General features: G+C 41.3%; 2 protein-coding genes across 2 annotated transcripts; both read left to right on the plus strand.

Moving 5' to 3' along the window:
- Positions 1 to 151: 151 nt before the first annotated feature.
- On the plus strand, positions 152 to 3847 carry slc35b1 (solute carrier family 35 member B1). The gene is made up of 9 exons (XM_088317126.1): positions 152 to 517; positions 1044 to 1147; positions 1355 to 1485; positions 1573 to 1603; positions 2207 to 2367; positions 2547 to 2673; positions 2991 to 3097; positions 3178 to 3331; positions 3463 to 3847. The coding sequence occupies exons 1-9, from the start codon at positions 393 to 395 to the stop codon at positions 3513 to 3515; spliced, it is 993 nt and encodes a 330-aa protein (XP_088173252.1). The 5' UTR covers positions 152 to 392; the 3' UTR covers positions 3516 to 3847.
- Positions 3848 to 4453: 606 nt separating this feature from the next.
- On the plus strand, positions 4454 to 7228 carry coxfa4a (cytochrome c oxidase associated subunit FA4 a). The gene is made up of 4 exons (XM_088317127.1): positions 4454 to 4627; positions 5245 to 5333; positions 6435 to 6495; positions 6994 to 7228. Exons 1-4 carry the CDS (start codon positions 4586 to 4588, stop codon positions 7048 to 7050), a joined length of 249 nt encoding a protein of 82 aa, XP_088173253.1. The 5' UTR covers positions 4454 to 4585; the 3' UTR covers positions 7051 to 7228.
- The last annotated feature ends 10646 nt before the right edge of the window (positions 7229 to 17874 follow it).

The raw sequence follows: 17874 nt of genomic DNA on the forward strand, positions 1-17874 counted from the left end.
AAGTTGTTTGTATTGGTTTCGTCGACCTGCAACAAAATAAATTTAGCTCACATACCAGACTAAATCCGAAAATAAAAGGGAATGATTCAGGCGAATTTACGGACATCATTTTTTTAGGTCCTTTCACAACAGCGGATTTCCAGTCGCGATTTAATGAAACCTGTAATTACCTCATCACAACAACATTCCCCTTCAGCGTATTCGATATATTTACACAAAGAAAATGCTAAATGATAAAAAACAACAATGACACTTGCCCTGCAAAAGTGAAAACATAGTTTAAGCATTCACTCAGACTCGCGACCGCGGCTATAGTGGAGCGGGACGTCGGTGTCGGGGGGACCGGGAGCGCGGCGGTGTCGGTTTCCATACCCGGACTGGTGGCGGACGGCATGTCTTCGGGCAAAGGAGCATCCAGGGGCCCTTCGCTGTGGGACAACCTGCGTTTGCGCTTCATCGTCTGTTTCCTGGGCGTATTTGTGTGTTATTTCTATTACGGAATTCTACAAGAAACCATGTAAGTAACCAGGACTTTAGTTGGCGTTTACACAACAGCTGGTGGCATTACTTCATTGATAGTTGACGTTAAAGCTGCCATTCATTATAATTTTCCCTCATGGGATTAATAATGTATGTGAATAAAATGAATTAAATCCCTGCTGAGTCATTTGAAATTGACATATAGTCTCTTAAACTGAGTTTTGTATCCAACTATTACAATGTATTGCTGTGCTTTCTTCCCAATCACAATAGTGAATAGTTCATCATAAGTAAATGGAGGTAATACTTCTATTTGTGGTCTTTAAGATATATAAGAACTTGATTATTTTGGTATTTGATAGAAGTGGGCCACGACACGGATGGAATTCTGTTGCCCAAGTGGCATGGGGAGGGTGCAGGGATCATATCTGGTTACTCCAACATGACGGCGACCTCACGCCCACAAGTGTTTATTCAACAATAAGTCGGTAGAACGCGACCATATCGCTGCATCACAACTTGGTGAAGTATATGTAACTGTTGTATTAAACATTTCATCGCAGAACAAGAGGCGATTATGGCCATGGCGACCAAAAAGAGAAGTTTCGATTTGCCAGGACCTTGGTGTTCATACAGTGCATCATCAACGCTCTGTTTGCCAGGATATGTAAGTATTTGGCCCTCCAAGGTTCAACATAATTCGATGCGAGAGGCTAGATCTGATTTCAAGGTCAGTTAGCCCAACAGGAAATAGAGGAAATAGATATAATCAATCTGTCAGCATCACTGATATTTGTGGGCGATTCACTTTGAATTTGTGTGTGCTTATTTCACGTCCTCTCCTGTGTTTATTCTTTTTCCTCTTCCTCCATAGTGATTCAGTTTTTCGAGGGTCCCAAACCGGACTTCACCAGGAACTGGTTATACGGCCTGTGTTCCATTTCCTATGTGGGAGCAATGGTGTCCAGTAACTCTGCCCTACAGTATGTCAACTACCCCACACAGGTCAGTCAGAACTTGGAGTCCCTCTAATGTCCAGGAAATATCATTGATAATTTGTTCATAGTTCATTAAACAATATTCTGTTTTTAGGTGCTGGGAAAATCTTGCAAGCCAATCCCAGGTGAGCTAACTTTCATTCATATGACTTTAGAGTGCATAATTAGTTACATACTAATCTCTATAAATCCGCCAAGCAAGAAGTCAGAAACATGCACAAGGCTTACCTATTTTTTTCCCCCCGTTGGCTGTTGAATTCTCCATTTGCCATTTTTAATTCCAATGAAATTCACTTAGGAACCAAAAATATAAATAAATACACATGACTGTTTTACATAATTTTTCATGCTTGTGCTCAACAATCTAGAAATGTAGCATAGATGTCAAATGTGATTTTATCTCCATTGGCATATTGGAGTATCAAAGGCAAATTAAAAACAAGTTGTTTTTTTTGGGCCCATGGGGTAGTCATTATGCCTTAAGTAAGAATTCTGCCTAGCGTGATCATGATTGAGCCCTAAGAAACTTTCCGAGCCACAAATTAGAAACATATGAATTAAAGGACCGTTGGCAAAGTAGGAATTGTTGACATGTTGCTCAAGTGTGAGTGTACATACCGTGTTTGCTGTTTTGCACCCGTGCACCTGTTCTGCTATCATGCCGTGTCTGTCTTGATTTTTTTCCGACTCAAAAAGTGATTCCGTCCAATTCGTGTTTATCACTGCAGTGATGATTTTGGGAGTGACCATCCTGAGAAAGCGCTACCCGATAGCCAAGTACTTGTGTGTGCTTCTGATTGTGAGCGGCGTGGCGCTCTTTCTCTACAAGCCCAACAAGAGCTCAGCGGTGGCGGACGACCACGTCTTTGGCTTCGGGGAGATCCTCTTGGTAAGTATTTGCACCTATGAAGTGGAAATCAAAACTCAGTTTAACGATTTGGGCTTCATGCTGTCTTTTTGTGTCCACCTCGCTTTCTTTTTTAAACATATTAAAAAATTATTGTACTTGTGAAAATGGAACGAAACGTCAGTAAATTTGTGTCTGATTTTGTTGTCCGATATTTACAGCTGGTTTCTCTGACGCTGGATGGCCTGACAGGTGTGGCCCAGGACCACATGAGGTCCCGCTACCAAACAAGCGCCAACCACATGATGCTCAACATCAACCTGTGGTCCACTGTGATCCTGGGACTTGGTCAGTCACTTTAGAAATATTAGAAACTGAGATATTAATATTCACTTATCTTCAGGTAGAGTCTTAAATATTCTGTTCCAAATGTCCTTCATCTGTCGCATCCTATTGCTTGTCATATTTCTACACACCACTTGGTGGCGCAATAGACACATTCATTGCTGTGTATCTCCAAGCTATATTTGAGGCTTTCACTTTTTTTTTTTAATTTCAAACCTGTCTGAAAGGAGTATTTTATCAATCTTTGTCCTCTATATGGTCTCGGACTGAGACGGCGAAGAGAATAAAAGTTAAATACTGTATGCGTATGCTGTGTGCAGCTGTGCTGTGGACTGGTGAGGTGTGGGAGTTCCTGAGCTTTACTGAACGTTACCCGCACATATTGTACAATATCCTCCTGTTTGGATTGACCAGCGCATTGGGCCAGGTGAGCCAACATTAAAAGGTGATCAAAAGCCAGCAGGGCGTATTCAAAATAAATGACATGGTTTCCTGTTTTGATGCCAGACGTTCATTTTCATGACGGTGGTTTACTTTGGGCCCCTGACCTGCTCCATCGTCACTACCACTAGGAAGTTTTTCACTATCCTGGGCTCCGTCCTTCTCTTTGGGAATCAAATGAGTGACATGCAGTGGTTTGGCACCATTCTGGTGTTCCTTGGTGAGAGTGATTGGGAATTTAGTTGGATGTACAGTGATACCTTGATTAACAAAGTTGTTTTGTGACCATGCTTGTAACTTAAATGTAAATACTCAGGTCCTTCTTCACACCTGCATTTTATGACCTTTCAGGACTTGGATTGGACGCTAAATTTGGCAAAGGACCCAAGAAGACGACACGTTAAGACGCCGGACACAATCCCCAAACCGGAACCTTACTTCTTGGATAGGCTGCAACTTCTATAACCTCATTTTTAATCAATACAAACTCTTTACTTTTAAAACATGTATCAAGGACAAACAATTCCAGAATTTGAAGTCATAAATTTACCAAAAGTGGCATCATGTTGCTTGCAAAATCTGTCAGTATGACTTGTTTTTAGCCAATAACAAGCCATGTAACTTGTCATTTTTGAAACAAGTGTTTTGGTTTAATGTTTTTTTTTTTGTTTGTTTTTTTATATACACAATTTATCAATATCATTCATTAAAGGGAAATTGTCACTTTTCATTGTAACTTTAGTTTGACTTTATTTAAATTGTGGTGCCAAGGAACACTTAACACGTTCCCAACCAAACACTGTGTGGAATATGTAACAACTTACCGGTCAATCCATATTGATTTCAATGAAAAACTGTCAACGTCCGATACTGTGCCATCTTCATGTTTGGGGATCTTTTGGGGTTAGTTTCTCGTCAATTGTTGCCGTGCTAAACAGCGACTCCTGCTGCCACTTTACAGGTACAACTACTCCGCTGGTCACGCTGAACAAGCGTTTCATCATGAAGATACTACTGTTTTTGGAGACAACGTCGAATTTAAAACGTCATTTACACACATACATAGCCATTTATATGTAGTCGTGACGTTTTTACATTAAAATACAAGAAACGACAGATTTCAAGTAAACAAATAGCAACAGATGCAAATTTATGGTCGTTGTGGTTTTGCCAGCTCTAAATATAAACCTAACAATCAAATCAGAAACCACACTAATTGAAACTGTCAAGATATATACATTTCCCCACAAATTGTATTAAAGAGTGTACAAAATATTGTTGAATAACAAATATTGATCTTGCGTTTTTGTTATTTTTTTTTGTCAGGCAATCACCTCGCCCTCCTATTTTAGTGCGGTCTGCGTTTCTTCGCCTCGAACAGGCGGATTAAATAAGGAATATTTTTGGCCTTCCTCCTTTTAATACTCTTATTTGTGTACACATTGGGAGAAAGTGCACCTTACTACCTATCAAGATGTTGGCAACAGTCCGCAAGCAATTGAGGAACCACCCGGCTGTGAGTTAACCAGTTTTATCCGATAAAAACAACCACATTGCAATATTTGCTTCGGAATTCTGTACATCTTCGTGGTTAGCTTAGCACATCTAGCCACGACGCGTTGAACTTCTCGGGTGTACTTTTTTCCCCAACGTAAATTAACACACCTTTTGTTCTGCTGTTATTCTGCAAAATGTGTCCTGAGACATTTGAAGTACTAAAACGTGCGTCTGCGGATGCTTTGGAGTCATATCGGGTCAGACGGCGTACAGACTGATAAGGTGGATAAGTAGGTGCTCGGTCGTAAATGGCAGCTGCTTAGCCATTTGGCAAATATCTATTTTAACTTCCAGTCTGCAACATTAAACGATGATAAACCAAAAGAATAACATTTTAAGACGTTACGAGTATGTTTTATGATTTAGATCAAATGTATGTATTATATAAATTAAGCAAGGCAATAAAATATCAAATACGGGTGTATGAAATACATGATTGATATTCGTAGTACTTTTTTTTTTTTAAGCAAATTAGAATCAGAGAGAGGTTTTCCTGCTTGTGTTTGTGTCAAACTTGTCAGTTGTCAAACTCAAAATGGCAACTATTCTTTTCTCATGCTGTCTTGATCCTTGCAGCTGATTCCACTCTTCTTCTTTATCGGCGGCGGCACAGTTATGTCCTTGATGTACCTGGCTCGCCTGGGACTGAGGAACCCCGATGTCTGGTAAATATGCTCACCAAATTAGAACAAATATTAAACCCACTGAAATGTAGTACTACTCGTATTGTTAATAGTATTCTATCGAGAGCCTTTCAAGGGACAACACATGGGGTAATTAAATGTTGAGCCTGTTTGGAGCTGAGTTAAGTTAAGTTATAAGTAACAATAAGTACAAACTTAAAGAAAGTTATGGAATAAACTTGTATTTATCTGGCAATGTGTGGAAAATAAAGATTTACAGTCTAGAGTCTGAAACCTTAACATCCCCAAAGTGGTTCGATTTTGGAGTCTGATTGTGATGTTTTGGAAAATATTGCTGTCAAAACTCCTACTGTGTGATGTCAGCAAATCTAAAAATTTCCGCTCAGTGAGCCTCATAAAACAAACTATTAAGATGTGGGAAACTCGTGTGGTGTGTACTTGTTGTGCCAAAATTGAAGGGTGTAACTTTTGGTGGATTCAGTACAATAACTATTTAATTAACAAATTTATTTGCCAAACAATCATAAAATCTACTTATAGAGTCCGCTTAAATTCCAAGCAATGCCTCAAAAACGCCTCCAGGTGACAGTATAGCTCCACAAACACTTCTATTCTCTCCATTGTGGCAATCTTATGTCTTCAAAGGGTTACTACTTTCAATTCATTGTAGTTTTGATTTTACACTTGTGTGATAGCGAAGTTAAATGTTACTTCAATCATGGTCTGTACAAGTAATGAATGTGTAAAAGGCAAACACGGTGTCTTGCTTTTCATTCTGTTCTTAAAGCTCGCTTAAATAATGTTGGTTTAGTTCTGTTTTTCTTCATTTTAGTCTGTTTTTTAATTTCTTTTTCTCTTGGGTTTTACTATGTTGGTCAGTCGTTTAGTTTTGTTCATTGACTATTTTGTTTTTGACTGCAAAGCACCTGGTAAAGGTGCTTTGGAAATACAATTATCAGTTTGATTTGGGAAGGGATTATTTTGTGTTAACATTGTTTCCAGTGGGAAAAAATCTCATTCTGTTCCACTTTGTAAGCTCCATCACGCATAAATGTTGTTTTGGTCATACATTTACTGTATTGTACTTCTATTTTGAAATTCATTTTTAATTTGACTTTGCAGCTGGGATAGGAAGAACAACCCCGAGCCCTGGAACAAGATGGCCCCGACTGATCAGTACAAGGTTGGTTTAAAAAGACAAAAGATATTTTAATATCGCACAGATGTATCAAAGAATACGATTCAGTGCAATCACATTGGTTGGTCGGTGACTGATTGTTTTAATTAGTTTGGTCTAATTTCATAACTCAAAACTTTGCGTGAAAGTTGCAAGTGAATGTCAGGTTGCTTTTAAATTAAATTATAGGAAATTTGTCTGTCTGAAAATGATAAGACAACAAATGTTTTTTAAAATAATTTGTTTTTAAAATAAGAATAAATAAACCACTTTGCACAAAAACATGTGGAACGGCGTGGCACTGGCCATGGACGAAAGCAAATATGTTGCTACTGATTCAAGAATTTTCAACTGCCAAAGTGAAGTGCTTTTTTAGTGAGTGTTACTGCCACCAACTGGACCAAAATGGAACCGTAGCCACCTCCATTTGCAATTTAACACATCGGAGGGAGGAAGCCGTTTGAGAGCATTTGAGCCACCTTTCTTTTCCGTTGTGCTCTCCAGTTCTACGCAGTCAACATCGACTACAGCAAACTGAAGAAACAAGGGCCCGACTTCTAAAGCTCCTCATCTGCTGGACCAAACGCACAAGCACACTCTTGGTTGCGTCAACCCGCACAATGATTCATAATTTAAGCGTCCTCATCGCATACCCTTTTAGTTGAAAACACCACTTGATTTTTGAGTGTGTGTCAATAAAGTGAAAGGAGTCTTTTCTCCTCCTGACTAGAGAAAAGAATCAGTTTCTTTTTATTGGTATTATTTTGTTTTGTCCCTGTGCAGCATGTGCAGTCATGTTTGCCTTTTTATTTGCTGGGTTTCATCATCCTCATTTCACCTTCATCCTACTCACTTCAATTGGCCGCCATCCAGAAGCTTATCAGTCGAACCGGGTCAAAATCCACATGAAGCGCCCTGGAGGAAAATGATGTCACCAATCAAGCCAGCAGCAACTTGTATGTTATTTATTTTCCATTTTTTTGTAGTAACAATTATGGAAAGAATGCTAGTGCTGTAGCATTTCTTCTTCAGTCTGATAAGTTTGTAAATGTCAACATGTCGCCGTGTCTGAGGCGTTGCAGGCTGCGGGAGAGAGGCGACAAGCATGAGCAACCAAGGCGGCCGTGCAAAATGTCAAGAAGACCTTTTGTGTTTGAACAGAAGCACTCTGCTAAATCCGCCGCCACCTTCTTCACTCGCGTTTTGGGAACGGCCTATACGCTATGTGGAAGCCTCCTTTATCCGAGATGAGTGCTTTTCAATGGTGATGAGTCACAAAAAAAAGAAAGCTTGGCCACCATGTGTAGACCTGCCAAAAAAAAGCCAAGAAGCCATACCTGGAAATGCACAATCTGCATTTTTGGCATTTACTCGGTTCTTTAAAAACTCAGATTTTTTTTGTCCGATGACTATCAAATGTCCTCTTCTCTTATACGCTAATGCGGGTGTCCAAAATACAGAATGGAACGATTTGCATTCAGCAGTCTGTATTTTAGCTGCAGGCACTATATCTTGAAAATGGCAGGGAGGTGCGAGGGAGTGTCTGTGGCAAGTGAAAACTGCTACCACCAAAAACAATGGACTGGTTGTGTCTGTGTGTGTGTCCCCCCCCCTCAATATCCAAAGACTCAAAACAGTTATTAGTAAAATGGAAACACAATTTCTAACACCTTGAAAACAATTCAGTTTCAGAAGAAAGTAGTGTTAATTGAGGTTGTTAGCGCCACTTTCTGTTCTGTCTCAAGTCCAATTAAAGAACATCTCATTGATGGTCCTAAAGAAGTAAACACTCCTTTATTGTCAACGTACTACAGATTACTCTCATTTTGCTTGTGGACGTCAGGATCTTCTTTGTGCAGGGGCAGTAGTGGGATGAAGGGCTGCTGGCCTAAGTCCTAAAAAAGACCGCCACTGAACCATTTGCCTTATATCTTTTCTCCTTCAGGAAGCTGAAATTTTCCCAAATGAGCTCGGAGGGTCGGCAATTACAAGGTTATTAGTTGCACTAGCCATGTTTCCTCTCAGTTGGGTTCTTATCACATAGTTGAATTAGAATTAGTTCTACCCACAGCTTTGATGGACACCTCCGCTCTTGACAAATGGGTGACCCTAAAATACAAATGCTGGTTTTGGGAAGTGCGTTGTGGTCAAGTTGGATGCTTCTCCGTAAATTGTATTGAGTTAAAAAATAAAGCTCAGAAGCCCGTGTAATTTAGCAACATCAAAGTTGGTGGTCAAGTCTATGATATGTTAGACTTACGAAAAATGCGCAATAAGCGGAAGTCATGAATTTTTTCTCAAAGTGGCTGTTTTGGACAGATTTTTATTGACATTTATATTTTCATACTTACTGGGAGCTTTAATGAAGCCTTAATATTCGGGAGTGTTGCATGTTTCTCGTGCATGTCTGTCTGTCTCACAACCCCTCCCAAAAAGTCTGGTAGTTTTGGACTGAGCAAATAAAGTGCCTCTTAATTAAGTTGCTTGTCATTTTTCTTTTTCATCACCAAGACTGTTGAAATTGGATGAGTTGCCATAGTAACCACTTGACTCACCTAATGCTTTCCCACACAGGCCAGCAGGAGGTTGCCATGAATATAATTGTCCTTGGAAAAAAAAAAGGGACGGTGCACTTAGCGCTGTATTGCCGTCCACCAATGGGGACTGCTATATAACCATACCGTCACTGGTTTTGTGCGTTGCTGTTAAGTCCATTCAGTCAATAATAATGATGATAAAACCATAATTTTTAGGAGCAGGTACAAAGTATTTTACCGTACATTAAAGGGGAAGTCAAGGCAAAAAAAAAAAATCTTTGCGAAAACATGTTATTTGGCCACACTTGTCTAAACATATATTCTGAATTGATATTGCATTTGCAGAATAAGAATGAAATCCATTTATTCACGTCCATCTTAAGGGCCTCCACTCTGGCCTTATACTGCCTTTTGTTCAACTGAAATCGGCATCACACTGGAGAGGTTGCAGAGTACCTGTAGAAATGAGCCTCCATGCTTTCATCCATATTTAAATTCCCGTTACAATCACTTGACTGGCTTTTCTCATCAACATTGATGATGATGTCCAGAAACACATTCAAACAGTTTGAGTGGACTGCGGGAGTTTGTCAAGGAACTTTTGTCCCGACAAACTCTTATTGATCCTTGTGCTTTGTCACGCACGATGACAAAGTACCATTTTGTACGACACGCAGCAAAAGGTCATGGCTGCCGTTGAATTTTCCTCATGAGGGATGGCGCCAGAACGCCGCAGTTTAGCAAGTGTTTAGAGAGAAACAGCGCCGGGATGAATCACCGACATCTCAGGGACGCTGAAGTCGAGCGACGCGGCGGTGTTTTATGTAGCGTGTAGCGACGAGACGTGTCGAGGCCGGGGGTTTGATCCCGGAAACAATCAGTGCCACATGAATAGTGTCCTCAGGCAAAAGCACAGATGGTAGGTGGTGTGTGTTTTATGTGGCAGAGGGTACATCTTCACTGGGAGAAGAAGCACAAAAAAGTAACAGATCGTACTCCTTGTCGTGGCAAAGTTTTGATGATATTTTTTTCTTCCTAGGAGAGTGGATCAAAACCCTGAGTAGGTTCTGATCTAAAATTGTGTTTCAATTACATTTATGATAAATTGGGAAATGATTGAGGTTGTGGCATTTTACGTGGGAGTAGCAAGGCGATGAATTTTGATCAATAGCCTTAAACTCTTAACTAGTCAGAATCGGCAATTCTTAAAATCCAGCCCCGAAGTAAACGTTTCTTTGCAATGTAAAATTTTGTAAACATATCTTATCATGTGTAGACCCACAAAATAGTGTCGAGAATTTATGATTGAAAACATTCAGAACGTCTGCCATTTGGCTTGTTACCCAACAAGAACTTGACTTAGAGATTTTGTCAATTGCTTCCAAATTTGACAGACGCATACTGGAAACATGGGCGAAATTACGACGTGTTTGCAATCTTGCCAAAATGTGTGGGTGGAGCATGACATTTGATCAATCACCATAAACACGTAATTCTTGGAAAAACTCAGCCCTAGGCTGAATTTTAAAATGAATCACCAGTTTCAGTAGCTTAAAATTTGTTTGAGCATGAGTAAAGCCACAAAAATGTTTCAAGAAGCCATTTTGGTTTTAGGCGGCCATTTTGTTGGCATCTCTGTGTCCTTTCATTGACTGGCGACCGTTCCAGGGTATAGTCTGCTTAGGATAGGCTTAAGATTTCTGCCACCCTAAACAGGATAAGCTGTAAAGAAAAAGAACAGATGGGGGGGGGGGGGGGAGAAAACATTTTTTTCTTACCCGACCGCTGGAAAGCAGGTCAGAATTTAAATAGCTGAAAATAGAACATCTGGTTGGGCCTTGTCAGTCAGCGGCGTGTAATGAAATATGGAAATTTGGCGCTCTTCAAAGAGAAGACGCGGGCCTCTTGGTGGTGAGGTCTCCAGCACCCCTCCCCAACCAGTACCACACTCAGCCCCGCCCTGTCGGAAAAAAAAGAGTGCTACATCTCCAGGTGTGGCCGCCGCGGCCCAGTCCGCTGCCGGTGCCAGCTCGTTAGCACTCGCAGCCTGGCGGAGTTGGCAGCTGGCATCATTAAACTTCAAAACTGCTTTCGACCCGGGGCGCCGCCGCGGGGAGAGACCAACACCCCCTCCCCCGCATCCTCTGTACACCAGCTCCGCGTATACCCACTACCACCATCCCACTACTCACGTGGCTGCCAACAGCTGATTAGCGAAACTTCGACGACCATAACGTGACAAATCAAACACAAGGTGGAGTCGTGATGTCTGTTTTGGGTATCAGTCACTTTCCAGAACAACAATTTAATATCTGTTTTGTGTATGCGTAGCATCTTGATCTCAGTCAAAACAGTGCACAGTTATTTGCCAGCTGTTTTCTTCCATATTCATGAATCTCGATGTCAAAGTTCTGCATCAGTCACTGCAGCGAAGAGCTATTTAAAAGCTGTTTCATGGCAGCTATGAAGAGTCTTGATCTCACGAGTCATTACAGAAAAAAATAAAAAATATTCGACCATAAGCATGCATCTTAATCCTCAAGATGACAAGTGCCAACCAGTGGGTGGCAGTGGACACTCATCCATATAGAAGCAACCGACTTTAGAATGCTTGTCGACCGTTGTGACCGAGGCACAACTTTGCCATTAAGACTGTGTGTGTGTATGTGAAAGTGCTTGTTTTTGCACTGGAACGGCGAAACCTTTTGAGGAGTCTTGCCTTGTTAGCACCCTGGGGAACCCTAGATGTAGTTTCTGAGTAAACTACCCTCGAGTCCAAGTGGTTAGCACAAATAATTTTTTTCATGGCCAAATAATTAAGATGTTATCATTTGAAGTCTGTGCTTGTTCGAGGCTCCGGCGGGGCTGTGGACACGTGCGTCAGAGGGGTTCGGTCGGATTGCGGCCGCCGTGGCAAATCACAACTTGATGGAGTGCAAATGAAATCTTGTTTCGTTGTCTAATACGGGGGTTGCATAAATGTTCATGGTGATACTTGAGGTCAAGACAAGACAATCCTGTGCAATTTAGTGGCAAGTTAGACTTTTGACAGAAAGTGCGAAGAGTGGAGCTTGCGGCTGGTGTGACTGCATTAGAGTGCCTCGTTGTCTCAGTTTTTAGGGGATTTTAGCGGATATATTTTTTTGCATTTCAAACGTATTTGTGTGTGAACATAAGAAGCGACGAAGAAGCAGCTATTTTCCCAGGTCGCAGCTCTGGTATTTGGTCAGCACTTGACAGGTGAGGGGCTGTAGTTTCAGCGCAGTCAACAGACAACTCAAAAGCACGGGTAGAGAACTTTGGTTTTAGATCCCTCCCTACTCGAACGCGATCCGATTCAAACGATCAGCACATCAACAAGCTGTGTCGAAGCCTGAAACGATCCTGATCATCTGAATCAGGTGTGTTGGAATAGGGAGCGATCTAAAACGGGCCCGATCTGGCCCTTCAGGAAACAGAGTTAGAGAATGGTTTGGTTTTGCACGAGATTAAAATACTTGGTGATTTAATTTTTTTTTTTTATCATTGTAATTTGGGAAGGTTGTTCATGCCACTCTTTTTTGTTCTGTGTCAATTTTAGAATACATTTATTATCACTTTCCAGGGACTACAATATCAAAATGTTAATTCAATACACAAAACGCGTCTCGCTATCAGGTTTATATTCTTGGTCAGAGTAGCTCTAGTTCATGTGTAGCTACTTGGGTCTTTGAAATGGTGTCCCACTGTGGACAAATGGCAAAGGTAACAAGCCTTCTGCTTTCTGACTACTGTTCGTGCCCTGGGGCAAGGCACAGACCTCACTCATGAGAGGTGACGATGGACTTTTGCTGCTTTGAAAGTGAACTCCATCTTTTTCGTGTCCAAAATATTCTCCAAGAACTCCTTTGATGCATGTTGAGAAGAGGTCTCACTTGATCAATTCTGCCCTTGTCTGTCTTCATGGGCATGTGAGTTGAGAAACGTTCTATTTGGGGTTCATCGGAGGACAAGGCACGACTTCTTCTGTGGCTGAGTTGTTTGCACGGCGCTACACTCGAAAGGATTTCTATTTAAAGACGTCGCCGCCGCAAGTTGACTGTCCCCGAGAACAAAAGCGTAAGGGCGCCCTTGAGAGCTCGTAATTCAGCGGCGCGCTTAACGAATACGCAGCAGTGGCGACGGACTCAGGTGATGGAATTTATTCAGGCTTGGAAAATATAACAGAAAAGGCCTTCAATGAGGTGTGGAGGGAACATTTACCGGCGCCAGCATTTTCAATCCTAACTGGCTTTTCTTTAGTTTTTTTTGTTTGGGAGCTACTTTTAACGAGCGCCTGTTGGATCGTTACGGTTAAATGAGCGGGAGGTTAATAGGAGGTCCAGTGAAGAAAACTGGAGTGGGTGTCCGGCTCCTTAAAGAATCCTTAATGATCTCGCTGGGCTTCCATTGATCGCCAAATCGCTGACGTGGAGGTCACAGAGCTGTGGACTTCGACGCTTTGGGGTTACGACACCGTTCCTGGAGACCGAAACCTTTGTCGCCTCAATTAAAAACGCAGATGAAGACGAACGTTCACTTTGGCGTGCTGGTGAGGCGATCTCCACCGGGGGGCAGCAGAGTGTTTTAGAGCTGTTGAAAGCAATTGAAGCCTGTTGGGCCAAAGGGGAAACGGACCAGAGGCCTGGAAGCAGCTGGCCCGCCATGGAGTCGCGAGGTCTAAGATGCACATCAGTCACTCCATGAATTGCTGTTGAAAGCTTTTTTTTAAATAGTACATTAGTGACTGAGTACAGTAGAAAGCAATTTTCTTCCGTATGTACCCGTCTTGAAGTCAATGTTTCACCTCAGTCACTACAGTTAACGGCTGTTCTTCTTTATGCATGAGACCAGATGTCAGACACTGTTCAAAAAGCAATTTTCTTGCATCTGCAAGGAGTCTTGATCTCTAAGATCTGCCTTGATCACTACAGGGGGGGGTGTTTTCTTCCGAGTGCAGTCGCATCTTAGTCACTACAGAAAAGCTAGTTTGTTCAATATGTACTTGTCTTTGTTTCATAGTTGCACAACAATCAATACAGGAAAGTGTCTTCCCTATGTCCAGGGTCTTGATGTCAATGTGCATCAGGCACTTTATTGGACAGATTCTCATTATGCATGAGCCTGGATGTCGAATTTATGCATCAGTCACTACAGTGGACCACTGTTAAAAAAAACATTTTCTCTCCTAAAAATCTTAATTTTATGAAAACAGAAACTGCCCATCCAATTCCAGTGTTAGCTGTTAGAGAACCGTTATCATGATATGCAGGATCATTCTCACAACAATTTTTTTTTTCAACAATTGAGTCAGAATTTTTTCAGGATTTTTTAAAAAATATTGCAAAAAAACCCCAAAGTGCCTGAAGTGCACACAAATTCCCCATTGACATGCCAATGTTTAACTGTTTACGGCTTTAGGCAAGGCCGTGTGTGGTCGCGCATGTCGCACATGCCAAAAAATGCCACCGGTTTTGACACCTTCAATCTATATTTCCAGACTCCATATTTCCGCCTTTATTCAGCATCTGCTCATCTGTCACATGTCATCTATTACCAGTACATCCAAGCAATGATTATGATTAATGGAGGACATGAACAAAACAATCATAGTCCTTAATTTCCACCCCATGTTTGCAATTTAGCGCACGGTAATGTAGCGCACACGGTCTTATTTTCCTTATGTAGCCAGGCGTCAGCTTCATTACACCTTAATGCAGAAGCAGGCGACACAATCAGAGACATTTAAATATAGATTGCGTGCAAAACAAGTCTTCCGCGCGTGCTTTGAAGCCGTCGTGGAGAACGCGCGGGCTCATTGCGGCCTTAATGCAGCTCATAACTGAGCCGAGCCCGAGCGCGCCGTGTCTATTAGGTCTAATGACAGCCGACGGATGGACGCCGACGTCCGCTCAGAGGCGAGATGAGGCCCAGCAGGCTAAATGCCGCCCCGCCGCTAATATGCAGATGGAAAACAAATTTGCGGGGAATATTTCCGTTCTGATCGCCCGCTCGTCTCATTACGTGGTGTTTTGTTGTTCCACGCGAGCGTAATTGTTTGTCGTGCGACGTGGGCGAACTGGGAAAGTTGACTCGTAGTTCTTATTTTTTTTAATCATCTTATTGATACAATAAAGAATTGATATATTGCTGTAATTGTTATTTTTTTGACAATATTGCGACACGGGACTTAAGAAAAAAAAACGGACTCTTTTTTCAAACATTGCATCCTCTCAAAAAGTCACAATTGTTTGAATTAAGTCAGATTTTTTTCAAGAAAAAAAGATGAATTATTGCAAAAATATATTTTTATTATTATTATTATTATTATTTATTAATTTATTTATTTTTCAATGTTTCAATAATGTGATACGCTCAGGTTTTTTCCGCCCAAGGAAAAAGTAACTATAAATCATAAATAAATAATAATAAAAATATTTTTTTTAAATGAAAACTTCCATACCTCCAACAATACCTTTTTACAAGATGAATCATAATTTGCAAATGCATTATGATATTAGGAGAATACACCATTGTAAATTAATTAAATTGAATATTTCTGGAAAAAATAAGTAATAACATAGCAAGAATTAAAAACAACACAGTAACAGTAACATTAAGAAAAGTTTTTTTTTTTTTTTTAAAGAAAAAGCTTTAATATCGCAACAACAAAGTGTTTCTCTTGAGAAATAATAAAAGAAATAACCCGTCAAACTAACTACTGGAAAGCAGTCCAATTACAACATCACAGAGGAAAGTTTGTTGTAGTTGTTCCTGCTCACGAGCTCATTTGCATGTTATTAGAGCTTTTCATTAGGGCCAGTCAAAGCGTGTTGTTCATCACGGAAAGGGCGCTGACACAAAGCGGCATTAATGTGAGCGAATGCGCTCGTAATGATGTCACGGTGAGGACAAAAAACCCTCCGGTCGTCCTAATGCGAGCACCCGCCCGCCTTGCTCGCCCACACTTCAGACGAGCGCCGGTGGGCCTAATTGGCAACATGCGGTCTCATCAGAGCGGACGCCATTGTCCCGCTCACTTTTTTTTGTCCCCCCCCCCTCCCCTAAATCCATTTTCAAGTCAATTAGCTGCTCGGCAAGAGAGGGCACATAATTAGGCCGCAAGCGCGAGCGATCATGCGCTGCGGGCCACAGTCAAGCGGCTTGGAGTAAATAAGGGACAAAAACAACAGTTTCAATTGTTGCCTCACAACTATGCGCTAAGCAGATCATTGTAACCCCTTTCACAAAGACAATCGTGGAAATGTCACGGAATTGAGGGGCCAAGACAATTCCAGCTCGTATCGAAAGTCACTTTCACACTGCCTGTAAAAGTCGTCGTCTTTTTTACAACTGACACAGAATGGGAGGCGAACTTGATTTGGGACTTTCCCACCCCCATAGGTACAATCAGAAGCCCCCTTTCACACTACCTGCGTGAAACGATGGCATTTTTCCATTGTCGCTGTTCGTCAAGTCAAGTCAAATTTATTTGTATAGCCCTTAATCACAGACAGTCTCAAAGGGCTTCACATACGCACAGTCGACATCACCTGATTTTAACCACCAGGCGGGTAAGAAAAAAAACTTGTCTGTGCAATTATCTACCTTTGGAGGAAGTATCAAAAGCTAATTTTTGCTGCAGAGAAAGGAACACAATTTTAAGTCTGACGGTATTTAAAAAAATATTTCTCCTTTCGAGCTAATATGAGAAGCCCCTTTTACGCTGCTTGAAAAGTACAGCATTTCCGTGTCACAGTCATTAATACAGAACAGTGATGGGTAAAATTAAAACTGGTAATTGTCTGGCTTTGAAAGCCCCTTTCACATTGGCTGTAAATACTACAAAGGAAAGACATTTCCCAAACGTTTTTACATGCCGGTGTTCTATATAAGTCTTGTGCGACGGACTCGTAAACCAATCATAAAGGGTGCTGGGTGGGGGTAGAATTAATGCTTACCACCGGACACATTCTTGCAAAATAAGAAAGGATGCATTCTAAAACCATTTGTAACCTTAAAATATACTGTTATAATTTTCAGGACACTAAGTTCACGTTGGCCGGGTGAAAAATAGTCAACTGCAGAATGTCATCTGGATTGTTATGAGTACAAATGGTCACCTTTTGTATGTTAGGCTTATGGAAGAAGACAAATGTCAGAAAAATGTCCTTCTCTCACCTCTTATTAGATCCAAAGCCATTGCTGCTTATTGCCGCCATCCGTCTGCTATTTTCTTATTGGCAGTCCCGCCAGATCGGACGCCGCTTTGGCCTTCCTGATGGAGACGCTGCTGCCTATCTCCTTGGATCATCTGTTACCGCTGACGGAACATATTGGACTATCGATTTTGTCAGGGAACAGGTCTTTGTAGGCGTTCTAAAGGGCCGGATCGCCGGCAGATTAGAAAACAAAAAAAAAAAAAATACATCCCGGTGTCTTTTGGATCTTTGATCTTTGCCAGAGTGGAGATGCACCAAATTGGTGTTATGTGGTCCATTCACGTGAGTAGAATTCATTGTCAGACAGGTAAAGTGCTCGAAATTATGAATAAGGCAACCCGGGTAAATGACGGCTAAGCGTAAAGCTATGCAGTTGTTTGCATCAAGTTGACATTTTTTTGATAAAGAAATTCAATCGGCCTCTCGAATGGCTGAAGTGATCAAAAATCAACAGGAATGCCCTCACATATAAAATAATATCGTTCAATTTCATAGGCTGCTATTTATCTTTTGACCAACCAATCACGGTGCAGCTCCCATTAGGCTCCGCTCATTTTGAGTCTGTCAAAAATCAACAGGCACTGCTAAAATACAGAATAACAGTTCCT

Source organism: Idiotropiscis lumnitzeri, chromosome 15 (assembly GCF_059441095.1).
Source record: "Idiotropiscis lumnitzeri isolate Australia: NSW breed Sydney's pygmy pipehorse chromosome 15, RoL_Ilum_1.0, whole genome shotgun sequence".
Classification (NCBI taxonomy): Eukaryota; Metazoa; Chordata; class Actinopteri; order Syngnathiformes; family Syngnathidae; genus Idiotropiscis; species Idiotropiscis lumnitzeri.

Bases quoted from the DNA above. Each gene is read 5' to 3' on its own strand.
- slc35b1 (XM_088317126.1), top strand. From the start codon at position 393: ATGTCTTCGGGCAAAGGAGCATCCAGGGGCCCTTCGCTGTGGGACAAC. The intron at 1,148-1,354 runs GTAAGTATTTGG...CTTCCTCCATAG, and splicing joins CGCTCTGTTTGCCAGGATAT to TGATTCAGTTTTTCGAGGGT. The intron at 3,098-3,177 runs GTGAGCCAACAT...TTTTGATGCCAG, and splicing joins TGACCAGCGCATTGGGCCAG to ACGTTCATTTTCATGACGGT.
- coxfa4a (XM_088317127.1), top strand. From the start codon at position 4,586: ATGTTGGCAACAGTCCGCAAGCAATTGAGGAACCACCCGGCT. The intron at 5,334-6,434 runs GTAAATATGCTC...TTGACTTTGCAG, and splicing joins CTGAGGAACCCCGATGTCTG to CTGGGATAGGAAGAACAACC. The intron at 6,496-6,993 runs GTTGGTTTAAAA...TGTGCTCTCCAG, and splicing joins CCCCGACTGATCAGTACAAG to TTCTACGCAGTCAACATCGA.